General features: G+C 40.0%; 2 protein-coding genes across 5 annotated transcripts; one reads left to right on the top strand and one right to left on the bottom strand.

The window, feature by feature from the left end:
* Positions 1–2,375: 2,375 nt before the first annotated feature.
* ppp1r11 (protein phosphatase 1, regulatory (inhibitor) subunit 11) lies at positions 2,376–8,904 on the bottom strand. Of its 2 annotated transcripts, XM_028399981.1 has the most exons (4): positions 8,786–8,904; positions 8,597–8,710; positions 7,611–7,719; positions 2,376–6,363 (listed from the first exon to the last, which is right to left on the bottom strand). In XM_028399981.1, the coding sequence occupies exons 2-4, from the start codon at positions 8,672–8,674 to the stop codon at positions 6,179–6,181; spliced, it is 372 nt and encodes a 123-aa protein (XP_028255782.1). In that variant the 5' UTR covers positions 8,675–8,710; positions 8,786–8,904; the 3' UTR covers positions 2,376–6,178. The 2 variants fall into 2 exon arrangements, with proteins under 2 accessions (XP_028255782.1, XP_028255781.1); XM_028399980.1 differs by having other exon boundaries at positions 2,377–6,363; positions 8,597–8,899.
* A 239-nt stretch (positions 8,905–9,143) lies between these two features.
* vars2 (valyl-tRNA synthetase 2, mitochondrial) lies at positions 9,144–19,480 on the top strand. 3 transcript variants are annotated; one of them, XM_028399951.1, is made up of 30 exons: positions 9,144–9,365; positions 9,491–9,682; positions 9,911–9,992; positions 10,089–10,189; positions 10,363–10,484; positions 10,590–10,656; positions 11,234–11,331; positions 11,417–11,498; positions 11,820–11,939; positions 12,120–12,228; positions 12,311–12,399; positions 12,624–12,714; positions 12,820–12,947; positions 13,073–13,176; positions 13,623–13,704; positions 13,797–13,873; positions 14,060–14,147; positions 14,265–14,358; positions 14,672–14,742; positions 14,820–14,945; positions 15,060–15,164; positions 15,970–16,038; positions 16,131–16,209; positions 16,506–16,636; positions 17,248–17,400; positions 17,478–17,690; positions 17,994–18,105; positions 18,224–18,426; positions 18,568–18,717; positions 19,047–19,480. In XM_028399951.1, exons 1-30 carry the CDS (start codon positions 9,336–9,338, stop codon positions 19,122–19,124), a joined length of 3,246 nt encoding a protein of 1,081 aa, XP_028255752.1. In that variant the 5' UTR covers positions 9,144–9,335; the 3' UTR covers positions 19,125–19,480. The 3 variants fall into 3 exon arrangements, with proteins under 3 accessions (XP_028255752.1, XP_028255754.1, XP_028255755.1); XM_028399953.1 differs by lacking the exons at positions 18,568–18,717; positions 19,047–19,480 and having other exon boundaries at positions 17,994–18,101; positions 18,224–18,420; XM_028399954.1 differs by lacking the exons at positions 9,144–9,365; positions 9,491–9,682; positions 9,911–9,992; positions 10,089–10,189 and having other exon boundaries at positions 10,363–10,476.
* The last annotated feature ends 230 nt before the right edge of the window (positions 19,481–19,710 follow it).

Raw genomic sequence — 19,710 nt, 5'->3', positions numbered from 1 at the left:
ATATAATTGCTGCAGTGCTCGCTCAACATTATCTATACTCAACAAAAATATAAACGCAACACTTTTGTTTTTGCTCCCATGTTTCATGAGATGGACTTGAAGATCTAAACTTCATTCCAGATACACAATATTACCATTCCTCTCAAACAGTGTTCACAAATCTGTCTAAATGTGTGATAGTGAGCACTTCTGCTTTGCTGAGATAATCCATCCCACCTCACAGGTGTGCCACATCAAGATGCTGATCTGACATCATGATTAGTGCACAGGTGTACCTTAAACTGCCCACAATAAAAGGCCACCCTGAAATGTGCATTTTGTTTCTGCTTTATTGGCGGTCTGGGGACTCAGAACCAGTCAGTATCTGGTGTGACCACCATTTGCCTCATGCAGTGCAACACATCTTCTTCGCATAGAGTTTATCAGATTGTCTATTGTGGCCTGTGGAATGTTGGTCCACTCCTCTTCAATGGCTGTGCGAAGTTGCTGGATATTAGTGGGAACTGGTGCACGCTGTCGTATACGCCGGTCAAGCACATCCCAAACATGTTCAATGGGTGACATGTCCGGTGAGTATGCTGGCCATGCAAGAACTGGGACATTTTCAGCTTCCAAGAATTGTGTACAGATCCTTGCAACATGGGGCCGTGCATTATCTTGCTGAAACATGAGGTGATGTTCATGGATGTATGGCACAACAATGGGCCTCAGGATCTCATCACGGTATCTCTGTGCATTCAAAATGCCATCAATAAAATGCACCTGTGTTCTTCGTCCATAACAGATGCCTGCCCATACCATGACCCCACCACCACCATGGGCCACTCGATCCACAACATTGACATCAGCAAAGCGCTCACCCACACGACGCCACACACGCTGTCTGCCATCTGCCCTGAACAATGTAAACCGAGATTCATCCGTGAAGAGAACACCTCTCCAACGTGCTAGACGCCATCGAATGTGAGCATTTGCCCACTCAAGTCTGTTACGGCGACGATCTGGAGTCAGGTTAAGACCCCGATGAGGACGACGAGCATGCAGTTGAGCTTCCCTGAGACGGTTTCTGACAGTTTGTGCAGAAATTGTTTGGTTATGCAAACCAATTGTTTCAGCAGCTGTCTGAGTGGCTGGTCTCAGACGATCTCGGAGGTGAACCTGCTGGATGTGGAGGTCCTGGGCTGGTGTGGTTACTCGTGGTCTGCGGTTGTGAGGCCGGTTGGATGTACTGCCATATTCTCTGAAACGCCTTTGGAGACAGCTTATGGTGGAGAAATGAACATTCAATGCACGAGCAACAGATCTGGTTGACATTCCTGCTGTCAGCATGCCAATTGCACGCTCCCTCAATGCTTGTGGCATCTGTGGCATTTTGCTGTGAGACAAAACTGCACATTTCAGGGTGGCCTTTTATTGTGGGCAGTTTGAGGTACACCTGTGCACTAATCATGATGTCAGATCAGCATCTTGATGTGGCACACCTGTGAGGTGGGATGGATTATCTCAGCAAAGCAGAAGTGCTCACTATCACACATTTAGACAGATTTGTGAACAATGTTTGAGAGGAATGGTAATATTGTGTATCTGGAATGAAGTTTAGATCTTCAAGTCCATCTCATGAAACATGGGAGCAAAAACAAGTGTTGCGTTTATATTTTTGTTGAGTGTACTTACCCGAATTTCCCAGAGGGACCTTCCCAAAGGGATTAATAAAGTCTATTCTATTCTATTCTATTCTATTCTATTCTATTGTCTAGGCAAGCCTACAGCAGCTTAAACACATCACAGGTATGTTACACCTTGAAGTGGTTGCAACTGAACTACAACTTTCACTCTGTTTTTGAATCATATTTGTGTAGTTGTGTATGTATCTGTATATGCTGGCACTTTACTTGTCCATATACTGTTCTATGGGTATTTAGGCTATGAATGATGAAGCATTGTGATTCTAATCTTGCTATTCAATCATGACACTGAGGTTCTTTTCAGGTAATAAATAAGAGCCTAAAAAGGTAGCATTTGTTCTTTTATACACTAGTGGTGAATCAAGCTAAAACCTCTAGCTGTGCCCTGCATTTCAGCATAATTAGCATTCATCTTTGCTCCTATCCGGAGCGTGTAGGACTCTGTCTCATTTTAGCTCACCAACTCCTAGGCACCTGGCTCTTCAGCTGTGTGGTGTTGCTAATACTGTAAGAGCTTTTGCATCGAAAACAGCTGTCTGCCAGTGCTGCGTGAAGCCAAATTGATCGATGTAACGATCAAATGCACAATGTCCTAAATGCATAGTGAAGATTCTGTACACTATATGACATATATAACAGAAGACATTTTAAACACAGTTTAAAACTTTAATTCACATTAAATCTGCTAGAATTATGTTAACAGTATGTACAAAAAGGTGCATTACCAGTACAAGAACAATGTACATATGTAACAATGTGTGAATATAGCACAGATAGTGGTGGAATACATTAGCTGAAGGTAATCCACAGAACGGTCATATATCAAACTTGGTCTAAAACTATAGAGGATGATGATGATGATGATGGTGGTGGTGGTGATGTGATAGAGTCTGTATCGAGTGAGTTCTGGGTCATAGGTGGTACAACTGCACAAAGCATAGGCCAGCAGTCATGCATCTTCAACTCTACCATTGTTGTTTGCCAGCTCAGCTGTGATCCAGTTACATATGTACACTCTGGTCAAGGAATGGACCTCCAGGTATAGAATACTGCATCTTTATTGATTTACCTCACTGACTTTAACATGTCAGACACTGCAGAGCACAGCAAGAAAAGCACTAACACCCATCACCTTTAAATGAAGCTCAAAAGATCAACTTATAGAATTGTTTTTCTGACCACCATGGTACAGAATTTCATTTAACCTGTGAGTAAAGTGGATTATGAAATAGGACTTTTCTCACTCATGTCACCAATGATATTGCCAAATTAACATCCCATGCAAAAAAGAGTTGTAAGATTGTCTGAACTTCAATGGGAATCTGCTTTTAACAGATCTGCATGTATGTTTTGTTTGCAAAGCTCACATAGCTCACCACAAAGTCATTTTGATTTATATACTGTCTATTAGACAGGACAATCTGGCTATACATTCTCCCATAAATAATTCAATCTCGGATAAAGTAATCCACCAGCTGACAACTTTGAATTATAAGCAACATGAAGCTTGATTTGATAGCACAGTGTTATGGCAACAAAATGGTTAAATCATTATTTGGCATAAGTAACTTAATGTACTGGATTTGAGAACCTAATTCGGGGCATATTTGCCAGTTATATATTTGAACACATTGGCCAAATTATCAGCATGTCTGCTCTAAATGTACAAGAGAGCAAATTATAACCTGGACTCATACAGTGGCAGTTTGAAGCAATTGCTTTTTTTATTTAATCATTAAGTCTATTTGTATGTTAGCATGCATGTGTACATATTTTTATTGGAATTGTTATTATTACACTAGCAGATTTACAGTATGTCCGCATTTTCACCATCCCGAAAAAGCATTATTATTATTTTTTTTACATTCTGCTTCTTCTTTCTATTTTTATTATTTCCTAGTATTATCAAAGGAATTTTCCAAGAATATTAATGGAACCATAGTGTTCTTATTTAAAGGAAATCCATGTTTAAATCAAACTTTTTCCTCCTTATAATTGTTAGAGTACTGTGAGTATGCTCAGCTTATGTGTGACAGGAAACATTCAAAAAATAATAGTTAAAAACAAAGAGATTGTCAGCATCATTTGGATATGACAAATAATTCATTTATGAATTATGAATTTATAGTGAGGCCAGGATTTGCTCCACATCAGTCATCAGTTGTGTGCACATAAACAAAAGGGCTGAGTACTAAACTGAGTAATTTACCATGTGGCTAACTTGATCTTCAATGAGCCTGTATGTCTGTGGCTTTTACAGGGTAATTGATAGAACATTTCTGAAGAACATACCAGCAATATGCTGAATTGACTGTTCTGATTACTAGAGAGGATTACACCCAGTCTGCTAAAGAATGTGCTGTGTGTGTTAAGTTAAAATCTTGTGTAAAATTGAAAGAAGTAGGCTATAAATAGTTCTTAACATTTTAATGCTTAAATACTAGATATTTACAACATATACAGTGGACCTAAAATTTGAATCATCTGTTCACAAAACCCAAACTGCAAACAGTAGCAATGTGTCTCAGAGCAGTGGCTTTGTCCTGATGGTGGATATATGGACACTAACATTAGACACTGTGAGCGAGGTCTTTAGTGACTTAGAAGTTACTGTGGGTTCCTTTGTGACCTCACTCCTGAGGAGGGTAATAATGGTCTTCGATTTCTCCCATTTGTACATTTTTAAACTATGGATTTGTCCAACCTCTTTAGAGATCGTTTAGTAACCTTGTCTAGGCTGACAAGAACTAATTCCTTTTCTGTGGTGCACAGAAATTTCCTTGTTGTTGTTCATAACACGATACACTTGCTGCCCAGAATTTGAGAGATCTTTGTTTAAATAAAACAGTTCATTCACTGACACCTGATTGGAAACTTAGATAGACTCTAATTTTGGCTTTAGCCACTCACAGTTATGTAATATTGGACCATTTTCCTTAAAAAATGAATGACAAGAATAATATCTGGTTCATTTGATCGTGTTCCCTTTATCTTCTTTCAGGACTGGTGTGAAAATCAGCTGATGTTTTGGGTCATATTACTACAGAAATACAGAAAAAAAGTGCTCACATTCATTCAAACACCACTGCATTTCTCAAACTGAATATGCAATATAATCAGTCACCATTATCTGAGAATGAATGAAAACTGTTTTGGGTTAATCCTAAAAGATCTAATGTATGAGCTAACTGTAGTTAAGCTGCACACTTCAGGTTTAAGGGTACTAATAGCTTAGATAACAACTTAAAAGAAATCAAGTTAATGGATCTACCCACATATGAGGAGCATGGCCCAGGTCCTGTAATACTGTTTTTGAATAGCAACTCACAAAACTTTAAAACTGGTACAAATCCAAAGAGGCATGTACTGAACTAACTATAAAAGTGACACATATTAGAATTCTCATATTGGTTTGTAATTTTCAATGTTATGCCATTGACAGTGGATGACTGCATGTCAAATTTCTTCAAGGTCACAATTAAGACCAGCAAATAAATTAAAATACAAAACAAAAGAAAAAAAAATGAAAAAAAAAAACAAATGCTGCCATTATATACATTTAACTCAGTCGCTTTGTCACAAGGAAGATACATAGTCGGACAGCATTTTTTGCCTCAACCTCTCCTCATAACATAAAATGCTGAATACTGTGCTCCAGAGATGCCTCACACTCTGAAAATCCATGCTGCTGGGGAAAGAGTGGCCTCATTACTGCTTTGTTTTTGCAGGAATGACAGACACAACTTCTGCTGTAACCTAATTACAGTTACACTGCAATTAGGGTTTGTTGTTTCAGCCAAATTGTGACAAATCCACATTACTACTGCTGCTCCAAAGCAGGAATGTTTGACATTCTTAATGCATTTGAGCAGTTGTGATAATTGTGGAGAAAATAACTGAAAAGTGAAACTAATGTGTCATTGTTTTGTTTTCATTAATACATTTACTTTTTCTACTGGCAATCACTTTGGTGAGAATGTTTAGGAGGACCAAGCACTGGGAAGTTTATTGACAAAAATAAATAATCCATTATTTGAGAAAACATTTGGCAGATTAACAGATCATTGGCCATAAAGTTTACCATTCAACAGCATGCTTTGGAGCATCAGCAGTAATGCACACTGTATGCTATTTGCTGTAAAACAGCTAAAATGTGCAAAGATATTCAACTAAATGATCCATTATGTCCCCTTTGTGATTTGAGACTAGATCATTTTATGTTATGGCACTATGCCGAGCAAGCTTTCAGCTGCTGAAAGGAAAGCAGGGGTTTCAATTAGTCTAATTCAATAATCCATAATACTGCAGCAGTACAGAGGCTATAATCCTGCCCTAGCAGCTGGAACTTTCTTGACTCACACCTAAAACACAGCAACAGGCCTGCCTGTACCTCAATGATGGAACTAAACTAAAGAGTGCAGTTTTTTTTTTTAAATGTGTCATTGTCATGGTGAGAAAATGGCTCAAACCCCATGAGCAGCCTGCAACGCTCGTTAGTGGCCATGTGCCCCTTCAGAGTTTGGAGGCACTGCAGGCCCTCCGCCCCCCCTCTGTCCATGGCCTCTCCTCCCATGACCCAGGATACAGTGAGCACTTCCACACCCTTCGTCATCCTCATCTCCCTCGCTTTCAGAGGACGACTCTCCAAACTGTCGGGGCTTCTCATAAATACAGCAGCCTGGAACACAACATGCAGGATTACAACTGACCCAGGTGACCTACTTATCTATGAAAGTATTCATTTGGATGTTTTTCCCTTTTTATTCTTTTAGAAATAAAACCTTGGTCAATATTGTTTGGCTTTTTTGACAAAAAAATACAACAAACTCTTACATATTATAGTAATACTTCTCAATTAATAAATAATGTCAACCTCAGACTGAAATCACAGCCTGGAACCAGTGTGAATAGGTCTCTATTCTTCTATGTCTAACTGCTTGAGTTAGACAGATCAGAGGTAGACAGACACAGACACAGTTGTATTGACTAATCATATGTCTAGAAATAGAAAAAAATGGGATAAAAATAGCTTTTCATTTGCAGCAAAGATGAAGAGGCAGAACTGAATGCCTACTGTGTATGCAAGAATGTTTCAGACTATAAAAAAACGAGTGTTAATATGAATTAATTCTGAAAGAAATGGAACACAAGTGTGAGTGTTCCGAGAGATGCTGACAACTTAAACCTTAAAGGTAACAGTTTTGCTTGGTTGTTATATTTTAAACTTGCACTTCCAGTCTTACAGGTACTATGATGACCTGCAGTGCATTCTGACTACCCTGGGGGAATACTACCAAGATTTCCTCTTGACTACACATGTGCACAAGCTGCTGCGTTTGATATGTGACAATACTACCCTGATAAGTTCAGTGACAGAGTACACAGTGTACTACAGGTAAGTGTACTAAATAGAACTATCAGAAGCGAAACATGGCACAGGCTTAAGGAATGCAATCATGTGACATGTTATTTGTACTTCACAAATTTTAGTACAGTTTCTAGAATTTTTTAACAATTTCAAATAATAAATATTAGCTTTCCAACTGGCCTCACACATGTTTCTGACATAAATATGGTTACTACAGTATCACTTCTGTTGATTGTGATTCTGAGCACTAGAAATGTAACATAAAAAATTGACCATACATTTTATTGATTTAGTATCTTCTTGAGAAATTGTCATACAAAGAAGTATTATGTTTTGGAATTACATGTATGGGCTAGGATTTAGTCAAAATAAACATATTAAAATGCATTTAAAAAACAACAAACCGTGCATTTCTATTGCATTATTTTAGCTTCTAAATCTGCATTGTTTGTAGGCCTTTGTGCTTTCTTCAAACACCTAATTTTGGAAGTGGGCATATTTTAGTGTCAGATAGGATAACTGGTAAAGTTCACGTCCTAATGAGAAAATCAACTCACACTTTGATGACCTCCTTCCCAGGTGCTCATTGTCAACAGTGTCACTAGACCACTCCACTTTTTTCTCGGTCTTCCTCTTCCTCAGCTTGATTGTCAGGCTTCGTCCCTCCTGCAACATATAAGACATCTGCTGGTAGCTGTGTCATAAAAAAGAATGCCATGAAACCTATTACAAATGAAAAAATGGTGGCTTTAACCAGCTTTAAACAGGTATTTACCCATACTAAGCTCAACCTAAAAATTGTTTTAAAGCTCTTTCAACAGCGTCATTTGGATTTTTTTCATGTCTGGGACTGGCCTTGACATGAGGGCTTAGAACTACTAAAGTAATAAGGCCTAGACTGCCAAAAAATTAAAAAAGAAATAGAGAAAAAAAAATCATCAGTCACTAGAATAAGGACAGATCTATGATGGCGGTCAAAGTATTGCCATGGTGAAACAGAGCATAGGGATGGAAGAACATTAGTACATTATCACATTATTATTCAAATATTCTTATGGTATGTGGTGTCCACATACTTTAAAGTATATAGTTAAAGATTTGTAGGATGCATAATTCATTAAGTATTAATATTGTAGAACTGCCTCGTGTGATTGTGATTGAACTATAAAATAGCTTTTCTGTCCACAAAAACCAAACCTTCATGCCCACTGTGTGTCAAAGCACTAACCCGCACCTGCCCTTATGAGTTGCATAACGTTAAGCGGTGGCATCTTACACATTACCTGATTTGCAGATACCGTATTGTAAAGAGTATCTGGTCCACGTCATAACAAGTAGTCCTAATAAAATGAGACCGATGTAAGTAAAACAGCTGGCTGCGCAAAGCTCCTGAGGGTGGGGATGCAAGCCATATTTTAATTTCAGACTGGATACATGAACACTGTCTTTAAGCAGCGCGGCCTACATAAATGGCCCTCTATTACACATTTCCACCAGTTAGCAGCAGCCAAAATGTCTTCGCGACAAGTTCCTTATCATTTACCTGTTGGGGCGGAGGCGGTGTGCTCGTCTGAACTGTCTCCGTTATCGTCTCACTCGATGTCCCGGGAACCTCAGCCATCCCTAAAGCTGTTATGCTAACGCTACCGTTAGCTAGCTTTAAAACACAAAATTACCGTTGTCGAACGTCAGTGATGTTTAAGTTAATGGTATTGTAGGTAGAATCACTGACCGTGGCCCTTTAACACACAAGCAGTTTAAAATAGACAAATGATGATCCGAAGATTACGAGGTGTCCAGCAGTGATGAGATGAACACACACAACTAAACCTGCACAGCGAGTTAGCCAGGCTCAAAGCGGAAGTGTAATGTTTTCACGTCAAAACCGGAACCATTGTCTCTCAAAAACTGAAACGTGCAATACGTGCAAAACGTGAAATAATACTTAGCTGGGGGTTGCACTTGTAATTATTGTAATTATTACTACTTGTAATTACTTGTAATTATTTCAGTAAGCAGTTTAATTTCCGTAAGTTGTTTGATTTTTTTAGTTTAACTTCACAGCAGTTAGTGTTGTTGGGAAGATATTTGCAGACGGACCTCCTTTATTTCCTTTTCCCGGTTAACACAGCATTCCTATATTGAAAATACCAGGGGAAATGGTAATAATAGTGTTATGAAGTCGCACACTTTTCTGAAATGTTGTATAGCGTTGTAATGTGATATGATATAGCCACCCTACGGATTTAACGAAGTAGCTAAGCTGAAAGGTCCTGGCTGGCATGTTTGAACATTCAATGAATGGAACCACTGTAAGTACATGAGTGCTGTCAACTCTCATCGCAAATAACTCTCTGTCGTGTGCTGCCAGTCTATTAAAGCAGCTTCTGTGGTGACTTTCATATGACATGGCTGTGCCTTTGTGTGTTTTTTGTAGCGTACTGCGTTACTGAAAATGTGGAGGTCGTGTCGTGTTCGGACTGTTATACTAACAGGGACAGGCAGATTGTGTACCACCAACGCAGCAAAACCTCCGTCTTCCTCAGGTCACTCTTCACGGCACCAAGCTGAGAAACAGCGGCGGAGGCGAGAGAGGGAAGAGGCCATATTGTCAAATCAAGACACTAAAGTAAGTTTACAATCTGGAAAGTTGTTTGGCATTATTTTGTTCACATTCAAAAAATGTTTGGTTTAATATGTAATGTTATACTGGTAAATACTACTGCAGACTGTTATAGTCACTGATTGTGTGACTACCCTATGTCTACACTTGTCCAAGTGTTTTATCTTATTAAAGTGTTTGTTACTATGGAATAAATCAAAGTTGATGGAACAGTCGTTCATATTTTGGTTCTAGAGTGCTGATAACAAAGCGGTGAATTGGAGCAGCAAGCAGAGGATACTTTACAGTGCTCAAACACCTCCTGGTACAAAGAAAGGTGATTGACTATTTCTGTGATTCAACCTTTCCGGTACCAGCTTGTCTATCTTTAGTGTCTCTCTGCAGACTTGAAATTTTGTTTTTCTGTGTGTAGACACAAGCTTGCCGTTCCCAGCCTCTTACAGTCCAGACTATGTGGAGTCCAGCTGGTATCAGTGGTGGGAGAAAGAGGGATTCTTCAGTCCCGAGCAACACGTGAGCAAGAAAATGACATCACACTATAACTTCTTAAATTCTTAGAATTATGAAAAAACTGAGCTGGTCACGTTTTAGATTTGAAGTTATCCATCATATTCTCACGTCATTACATCAATCACACACATTTCAAATCAGATGTTTTTCAGGATCTATGTTTGATGTACTTTCAGGAGAGGTTGTCTCATGCTGTGGATCAGACCTTCTCACTATGTATTCCTCCACCCAACGTGACCGGTACTCTGCACCTGGGCCACGCTCTGACTGTTGCCATAGAAGATTCTCTGGTTAGATGGTAACCACCAACAACATAAGCTAAATATTGTGTGAAGCATCAGGCTCAAATGTTTGAGAAAAATAGTATCTAAAGAGAAATAACGTGTTGGTTTATAATGACCAGGAGACGGATGCAAGGCCACAGGGTATTATGGGTTCCTGGATGTGACCATGCAGGTATTGCAACACAGGTATGATGGCTTCACTACTTTGTCTTTTAGAGTTTGATAACAAATAAATGACATTTTCCCAAGTATCACTAAGTTTCCCATGGACTCTGAGACCATGTTGAAGGCTCAACCAGAAAACACACACATTGTCTGGACCATGGAGTCATGCAGTTCAATGACGTCTACTAGTTGTTGAAGAAAAAAAAACACTTTATAATGTCCCCTGATTGTGTTATGCAGCAATCAGCCTGTCATTATTGGCTGTTTCCTTGTTGTAATAAACACAACAACTATAGACCATATTTTTACTCCAATCAAAGACAAATTCAAAGCTTCATGTTATCATAATCTGTGCGTAATAATGCACAAACTTGCCATGTCACACTTTTTGTCTGTAGCTCCAACTCAACATCAGATTTTTTCTTTCTACTTTTGAAAGCTTTTCCAGTCTCACAATAAACATTGTTTTATTGTTGCTTTCTTAAACCGAGTAATTTAAAGATAATGTCTACTTAAAATGAAGCTATTGTTTAATACTTCATCATAACATCTGCAGTTGCAGCTGCATTTGACACATTTACCCCAATGTGTGTGTTAGACAGTGGTGGAGAGGAGACTGTGGAGGGAGCAAGCAAAGCGCAGACAGGACTTCACAAGGGAAGAGTTTCTACAGGAGGTGTGGAAATGGAAGAACGAGTGAGTCTTTACTTTCACATCATATTTAAACATTTAGTGTCTATTCTGCACCATGTTTGTGAATGCGTTCACCTATGTGCCCCAGAAAAGGAGACGAGATCTATCACCAGCTGAGGAAGCTTGGAGCTTCTCTAGACTGGAGCAGAGCCTGTTTCACCATGGACCCAGTAAGACTCCATTATTATACCACCTGGATAACATCTGAGTAAAAGTAATATAGGCAGAGCTTTAATGAGAGTGTTGCACATTATTCTGTTAAGTGTGTGATTCCTATAATAAATGAACTGTTTATATTACTAGTTAGGTAAATTATTTATCTTATAGATTTGAACAAATATACAACATTGATCCAACCTAATATGAGTTTGGTGTAGGCGTATGTAGGAGTGTACGGAAGTATAGAATTGCCTATAAAGAATGATGAATAAATGTCAAGAGGATCCCATTGGAACTATATGCATTGAGTTTTAAATTGATTTTGATTTCAGGATTTTAGCAGGGCGGTGACTGTGGCCTTTGTTAGGCTGTGTGATTCTGGTCTGATCTACCGCTCAGAGGGATTGGTTAACTGGAGCTGTGCTCTTGAATCTGCCATCTCTGACATAGAGGTAAGAAAACCTGTGGCATATACTGGAGTGACTGGACAAGACTTTGAGGTCACTCCACGTTATGAGTATGAGCTTTATCATTGCATTCTGTTCTGTTTTTAGATACAGGGTTGAAGCTCTTTATGAATTGTGTTTCATCTCTGTCTGTGTAAAACTTGAAAGTTGTGGATTTGTCATCAGGTTGACTCCAAGGAGCTGCCAGGGCAAACCATGCTGTCTGTTCCTGGTTATGAAAACAAGGTGGAGTTTGGAACAATGTTTAGCTTTGCATACCCAATTGAAGGCCACAGTGAGTATGAGGGAGACACGTGTTTTGGTGTGTGGATTATGCTTTATGCTGTAAAATTGTTCTGCCTTTCCTTATGTTTTAGATGTTGAGGTGGAGGTGTCCACCACTCGTCCTGAGACGATGCTGGGAGATGTGGCTGTAGCTGTTCACCCTGACGATCCTCGATATCAGGCTAGTAGTTTCTATAACTGTAAGCTGAAATCGGTGTTAACGTTAGTGTATTCACTTATCACTTATCACGGTCACTTATCCTCACTGTAAAAAATCCAGTCAGGTGGTCATCAGTCATTGAAGTCGTTGACTGTTTCCTTATTTTAGGATTTCCCTGTAACCTTATTTGCTGATCCTGACATTTATAGATAGCTGTGCTCTCTGCTTTGTCCACTCTGTTGCAGGCTGTTCATGGGAAGCAGTGCAGACATCCTTTCAACAACAGACTTCTGCCCATCATCACTGATCCAGTGGTGGATATGAAACTAGGAACTGGTGACAGCAGCACTCTTTTAAACAAAGCAAACATGCACTAGCAGCCTTTTGATCTTAGTGAATTTCCCACTTGTTCAGCAAATGCTATCATCTGTTTTTTTGTAGGTGCAGTGAAGGTGACTCCTGCTCATGACCACACAGATTTCCTGTTGTCACAGAGACACTCACTACCACGCCTCACTGTGATTGGAGGAGATGGGACAATGACACCATCCTGTGGACAGTGGCTGGAGGTGCAGGATCGTCCTTGTCATTATATGTAAACTCTGTCCAAGAACTTCTTAGGCACTGCTTAATTGGTCAATCTATCTTTGTCCTGTCTGTAGTCATCACTTTGTTCTACTGTGTCTCTTGGAAGGGGGTAAAACGCTTTGATGCTAGACACCTTGTTGTGGATGCTCTGGTTGAGAAAAACCTTTTCAGAGGAAAGAAGAGTCATGCCACAACTTTACCCGTCTGCAGGTAGAGGAAAACACAGGAAAACATACTGAAACTGGTATTCTTGGTGCATTGTCTCTTCAGTTCTTCAGTTCAAAAGTTGTACTTACGTGTACTCACCATAGCCCATCTAGTCCTGGTCTATAATTTAATCTAATAAATAAAAAATTACTATTCCGGTGATATTAGAAATACATACTATCTAATGCTTAATGAAAAACACAATCTTCCTCAAATGATACCTTAGGCCTAAATTCCTCCAACCACCCCTCCAACCGCTATTTTGTATAGAAACTCCTACATTGAAATAACAGGTGAATATGCAGCCCCAGAAGTATTTCCAACAGTGGGAGCACAAGTGTTTCTGTTTATTCTTTCTGAAATGAAACAGCTCTAAAGTGGTGTTTTGCTAACACGGTTGGGGTTTCTCTCTCCCTGTGTCTTTGTTTTTTTTCTCCTCCCTGTGTCAGTCGCTCAGGAGATATCATTGAGCCTCTTCTGAAGAAGCAGTGGTTTGTCCACTGTGAGGAAATGGCTAAAAAAGCTATACAAGTAAGTTTGAGGCTGTGAAATGTTAATGATGGGTCAAGGGGAGAAGTCAGGTCATGTCATCACACTCTAATGACCGTTTCTGTCCCTGTAAGGCTGTGGAGGATGGACAGCTGGAAATCATTCCTCACTACTACACCAAGACGTGGAAGAACTGGCTGTCCAACATCAGGTAGATCAGCTGAGCTCTGACCTGGACAGAGGTCACGTGTTTGAACAGTGTTGTGAGGAGAAACAATGGGACTGTGTGTCATCATTAATAGTGTGACATGTGCGTGAAATGACACCACTCTGATAAAGAATGAGCTGTTGTTTCGACATATGGGCTGTCAACAATGTAGGCCTGTTTGCTTCACAGTGATTGGTGTATATCCAGGCAGCTTTGGTGGGGTCATCAGATCCCTGCTTACCAAGTGGAGCTTCCTAATTCTACAGACAAACAAGAGGTCTGTCTCTCTGTTCACTCATTTATTAGTGAAATGAGGAGAAATGGGACCCCATGCTTATTCATGCTGTGTTTTAGACTGCAGCTTATGTTTCTGTGTTTATGTATTGCCTTGTAGGAGCAGTGGGTTTGGGGAGAGAGCGAGGGCGAGGCTCGACAAAGAGCTGCTGTCAAATATGGGGTCAAGCCAGAAGCCATCACTTTGACTCAGGGTACTGCACCTTTATCTTAATTATTGCTGTCACATTCACATTGGGAAAAGCTTATTTATCCACAAGTGGAGAAGTGTGCTTAATGTAGGAGTGAGACGTCCCTCTCCGCACAGCCTTCTCCAGTTTGTCTGTGGGGATCCCCAGCTGATCCAAGGCCAACAGAGATATAATATACTTCCAGCACTTTTTTTGTAATAATTAAAAACAAGATATTAAATATTTTCTTTTGATATGATTTCTACCTCTCTAATTGTGTTACACTGCATTAAGAAAAAACACCCAGAGTCTGACTAGGGTTTTTTCCTTGCATCAGACCCGGATGTCTTGGATACGTGGTTCTCTTCGGGGCTGTTCCCCTTTGCTATGCTCGGCTGGCCAGAGCAGGTACTGCCCTACCTTTAGCAGAACATGAAAATAAACATAAATATACCTATCCCTCAAAAAACCTTAATTTTTCACAGACCCCAGATCTGCAGCAGTTCTACCCCAACTCCATTCTGGAGACAGGCAGTGACCTCATCTTCTTCTGGGTGGCCAGGATGATAATGCTGGGAACAGAGTTAATTGGGCAGCTGCCCTTTAAACAGGTATATTTATAATAATAGGAAACCTAAAGTAATAGTATTTTACATACAGTATTGATGAAGAGTGTCAGTTCATGTTTTTGTTTCTCTGTTTCCTGTTTCCATCATGACTCTCAGGTTCTGTTTCACTCTCTAGTGAGAGACAAATATGGAAGAAAAATGAGTAAATCTCTGGGAAATGTCATCGACCCATTAGATGTTATACAGGGAGTCTCTCTGAAGGTGAGTGCCACAGTAGCTGGGTCCAGAAGACATATAAGGGGGACAACAGTGGCACAGTGGTATAGCAGGGTTGTCTAGTAACCGGAAGGTTGGTGGTTCAATCCCAACTCCTAGTCACTGTTGTGTGTTCTTGGGCAAGACACTTCACCGTAGCCTGTGGCGCGCCTTGCTAGTCGTTATGGGATTAATACAAAATACAATACAACAATACAATACAATACAATACAAAATAAAAATAAAAAAAATATAACTGGTAATGAGTTGTTTACCAAAGTGACTTAGTATGTTTTGTGTTTGTCAACAACAAAGAAATTTGGCACATTTACATTTTGTATATTCATGTATGAGAGTGGCCAGGTGTGAAAAATGACATTGTTATTATTATTTTTAGATGTTATTTGTTGCCACAGAGAGGCACTTTACACACAGGCAATCAAATGATTCAAGGAAACAGCACAGATGTCAACTTTTTTTAATTATTTCCCCCAGTGTAGGAATGTTTTCATGCCTCTCTGTCGTTGACAGCCTTACTTAAAATTTAGCAGCAGTGTACACATTAACTCAAGGACAAACTGCTCAGGAATTAATGGTCAAAGGTTATTGTGGTGACCTCAGGAAACTTCATTTGTGTTTATCTCATGTGTCCACATTGAGGACATTTCCTCAAATTTAGCAGAAATGGTTGTTTGATTATTTTTTTGGTCTAACTTTGCAAGGGGTGATTTTTTTACGTCAAAAGTAAATAAGAGATGATCAGTTCATTGCTTCAATTTGTTATGAATCTCTTCTCCTGTTTTTCTCCTAGAGACTTCAAGAGAAGGTGAAGGAGGGAAACCTTGACCCAAGGGAGCAGCTGGTTGCCATGGAAGCACAAGTCAGCTTGTTTCTCTCCTGTCTGTTTTGTTTTTATGGCTGCACACTTGTTACTGTCTTTCTTATCTGTCTCCCCCATCTGCTTCCCAACAGAGGAAAGACTTTCCTGAGGGAATCCCCGAATGTGGGACTGATGCTCTGAGATTCGCCCTCTGCTTACACAAGATGCAGGGTAACTCTTTTGTCTTCCTCCCCGTATTTGACAGGAAAGAACCATTTTTCAATGTGAATGAAATCAAAACATAGGAATGAAGATGGTGTGCAACTTCAAAAAAATGAGGTGGATGAGTAATGACGAACATCAGAAGACATTACTTATCTGAATCAGGTTTTAGGCCAAATTTAGCCATGTCATGTTTTTTAGGGTACCACTGAAACACAATCCAAGATACGGTAACAGTATGGTTGCTGTGAGCCTGTGTGTATTATGTTAATTGCTTCCTACCCTCTCTCTCTGTGTTTCTTTAGGAGAAGACATTAATCTTTCCGTCTCTCAGGTCCTGAGCTACAGACACTTCTGTAATAAAATGTGGCAGAGCCTGAGATTCACACTGGGAGTGTTGGGCAAACACACAACACCAGTGGAAAAGCTGGAAGAGGTGCAGCATGTTTTTTTAATTATGTAGATGTAAAAAGGCTGCATGTCCCAAATAAAGATATTTGGCAGAGAGGAGCTGTGTATCTGTCAGTCCCTGCCAGCTGACAGTGTTTGCCATCCACTGGGGCAGAAATGGCTGAAGGCTGAAATGTGCTGAGTTGCTTATGACTTAATGGTGCAAAACAGCAAGCTAGACAAACTAAGAAAGAGCAGTGCTGAGTTTGAAGTTGGTCCTCATAGTTTGGCTTTCTCTAATGTACCAACACACAACACCAATGCACAATTAAATGGACAACGGATGTGTTTAACAGCTCGTTTCATGTATTATAGAATCTATTACTTTGTGATGTGAAGCAGTTTTAGATGCTTTCAGTAGCTGTCTTAAAATATCACCAATGGTTCATGGTTAGTATTAGCTCTATCACTCAGTCAATGTAACACTTACTTACTATTATAATATAATAGTTCCTTTGTTTGTGTGTGTGCGTTGCTGTGTGTGTTTGAACAAACACTAAAACAGCAGGTTTGACAAACTACAAAAACAGTATGAATAATTCAACAAGTGCAAGGTGACATGTATTTAAGGATACACTTCAACATTTTTCCTTTCAGACCACTCGTCTGAGCAGCATGGACCGGTGGATCTGCTCCAGGCTCTACAGCACAGTACTGCGATGTGAGCAGGCATTTGAGCTGTATGAGCTGCATGCTGTCACAGCTGCCCTGTACTCCTTCTGGGTCCACAACCTGTGTGATGTCTATATGGTAGGGAGCATGGCTGATGCTGCGCATGAGGGGTAGAGACATAATCAATGTAAATACAGTTTGTCCTTTCTTTGTAGGAGCATGTAAAGCCTGTGCTGGTCCAAGAGGATGAGGGGGCAGTGGTGGCCCGCTCTGTCCTCTATCACTGCGTGTCTGTGTCCCTGGCCCTGCTCTCCCCCTTCATGCCGTTTATCACAGAGGAGCTATGGCAGAGACTTCAGCCATTCAGCCCTGAACCTGCTGCCCAAAGCAGCCTGTGTTTACAGCCATATCCACGCTCCTCTCAGCTGGTATCAGAAAACACATCAATACCACAACAATTATATTGTCTTCACAGTATTTAATAGAAATATTTACACTATGGTTCCACTATGTGTACTAGACATATGGGTAAACCTTGCTGTACATTACACAATATACCAGATTCAGAAATATTTGCAGACCTGGCAAAATAATCAAGGCCGTTTGCTTTTTGTTCATGCACTCATGGTCGGGTCTGTTTTTACTCATAAAATGTTGTTTTCTGCTGGACTTTGCACTTTCTATGTGTTTTAGCTGATGATGTTATTTTGGTAATCTCTCCATCCTGCCAGGTGCACTGGCATTTCCCTGAAGAGGAAAAAGACTTCCTGTTGGTCCAGGAAGTGATCCGTGTGGCCCGCTCTCTGCGCTCTCAGTGTGGCATGACCAAAGAAAAACCTGTTAGTAAGTTAACAGCTAAACATATGACACTATGGATGCTTAAATATCTTTTTTATTTAAGCATGAAGTGCTTTCTTGTTAAACAACAGACACAATTATCTCCATGTTGTGTGTTTTACAGTTTGGGCAGTGTGTACACCCAGCCAGGCCAAGGTCCTCCTTCACTTTGGATCAGCTGTTTGGACATTGAGCCGTATCTCCAGCCTCCAAATCTACTGTCCTGATACAGTAGACCCTCTGCTCTCTGCCCACTCTGCTTCTCCACCCAAAGGAAGCCTTGTAGGTTTGGTGGACCACACGTGTCAGCTACACCTTCATGTTCAGGTATGAATCCATCTGCTGCAGCTCTTTAGCCATTCTCTGAAATGCAGCTATAAAGGGAGATTTCCTGATGTCATGTGTGGTACAGTGTAGTCGTTTTTGCTGGCTGTGTCTGACAGAAAATACTGTATGATTTCCTGTCAGAGTGGGATGAACGTTGACAACCAAATCCTCCAGCTCTGTAAGCGCAGAGACAAGATCATTCCAAAGCTGGATGAAATCCTTTACAGGGTCGGATCCCCAGACTACCTGACCAAAGTTCCTGCCCACATCAGACAGCAGATGGACAATAAGGTGAGAACTGGAGCCGCTGTGTTATTTAGAATTGAGTTGATTATTTAGAGACAGACGGATCTGGGTAAAGATATACATTTTGTCACACTAAAGGAACTTCAAGGGCTTGTCACTAAGAAAGACCACAACGTTTGGTCAGGTTATTTGTCATGACTTTTATGGCAAATATCCTGATGAAACTGTGAGGGAAAAAAATATAAAGGCACATTGTAGCAATATTTCAATGTTTTAGGATTTAGTAGATTATGTGGCCCAGTAATTATCAAAACAAAATGTGTGTAACCATGTGTTACACACATGTTGCCACTGCCTTGTGTGTGTGTGTGCAGGTGTCAGCTCTGCAGCAGGAACTGAAGACCATTAAGGATCAGCTAAAGGTGCTGCACGACACACAAACAACACAATAACTCCAGCGAATGGACAAAATAGGAACTACCGGTATTTATGATGCTGACTGAGTCTGTACTCTCCGCACTGGTATAACACGATGCACATTGTCAGTTGTTGGTCACGTAATGCAGTATCTCACAGGCCAACTGTGATATTGCAGGAGTTGTGGATACCTAAATATATTGTTCTGATAAAACATGGTGGTGCAAACGATGTTGTCAGCAATTCATTGATCACTGCTTTTTGTAACCTGTTAGTTTAAGAGGTACAATCACAGAATGTTTTTTCTGTTAATCCTGAATAATGGTAATATATGTCTCTATATGTTTCCATAAATGTATCCAGGGTCTTAAATGAATCATATAAGGTGGAATTAGTGTGTGGACAGTGATCTTTCAGTCTACTCTGCCAGTAAAAACAATGATTGTAAAAAAAAAAAAAAAAGAAGATACATGTGTCATATTCAGACACAATAAGTAAAATAAATTAAGTAAAAATAACAGCCTTACTGAAACCTGCAATAAATTACACTGGACAACATTCTACAAGGTGGTGGGATCATAAAGTTTCACAATACACCGAATAGGTCATTCTACCAGGCGC

This window comes from Parambassis ranga, chromosome 2, assembly GCF_900634625.1.
Source record: "Parambassis ranga chromosome 2, fParRan2.1, whole genome shotgun sequence".
Lineage (NCBI taxonomy): Eukaryota > Metazoa > Chordata > Actinopteri > Ambassidae > Parambassis > Parambassis ranga.
Note: the sequence above shows the minus strand (reverse complement) of the source record. Positions and strands in the feature narration are given on the sequence as shown.

Bases quoted from the DNA above. Each gene is read 5' to 3' on its own strand.
- vars2 (XM_028399951.1), top strand. From the start codon at position 9,336: ATGTTTGAACATTCAATGAATGGAACCACT. The intron at 14,743-14,819 runs GTACTGCCCTAC...AATTTTTCACAG, and splicing joins TGCTCGGCTGGCCAGAGCAG to ACCCCAGATCTGCAGCAGTT. The intron at 18,427-18,567 runs GTATGAATCCAT...ATTTCCTGTCAG, and splicing joins AGCTACACCTTCATGTTCAG to AGTGGGATGAACGTTGACAA.
- ppp1r11 (XM_028399981.1), bottom strand. From the start codon at position 8,674: ATGGCTGAGGTTCCCGGGACATCGAGTGAGACGATAACGGAGACAGTT. The intron at 7,720-8,596 runs GTAAATGATAAG...TATATGTTGCAG, and splicing joins CACCGCCTCCGCCCCAACAG to GAGGGACGAAGCCTGACAAT. The intron at 6,364-7,610 runs GTGAGTTGATTT...GTTGTGTTCCAG, and splicing joins GGGAAGGAGGTCATCAAAGT to GCTGCTGTATTTATGAGAAG.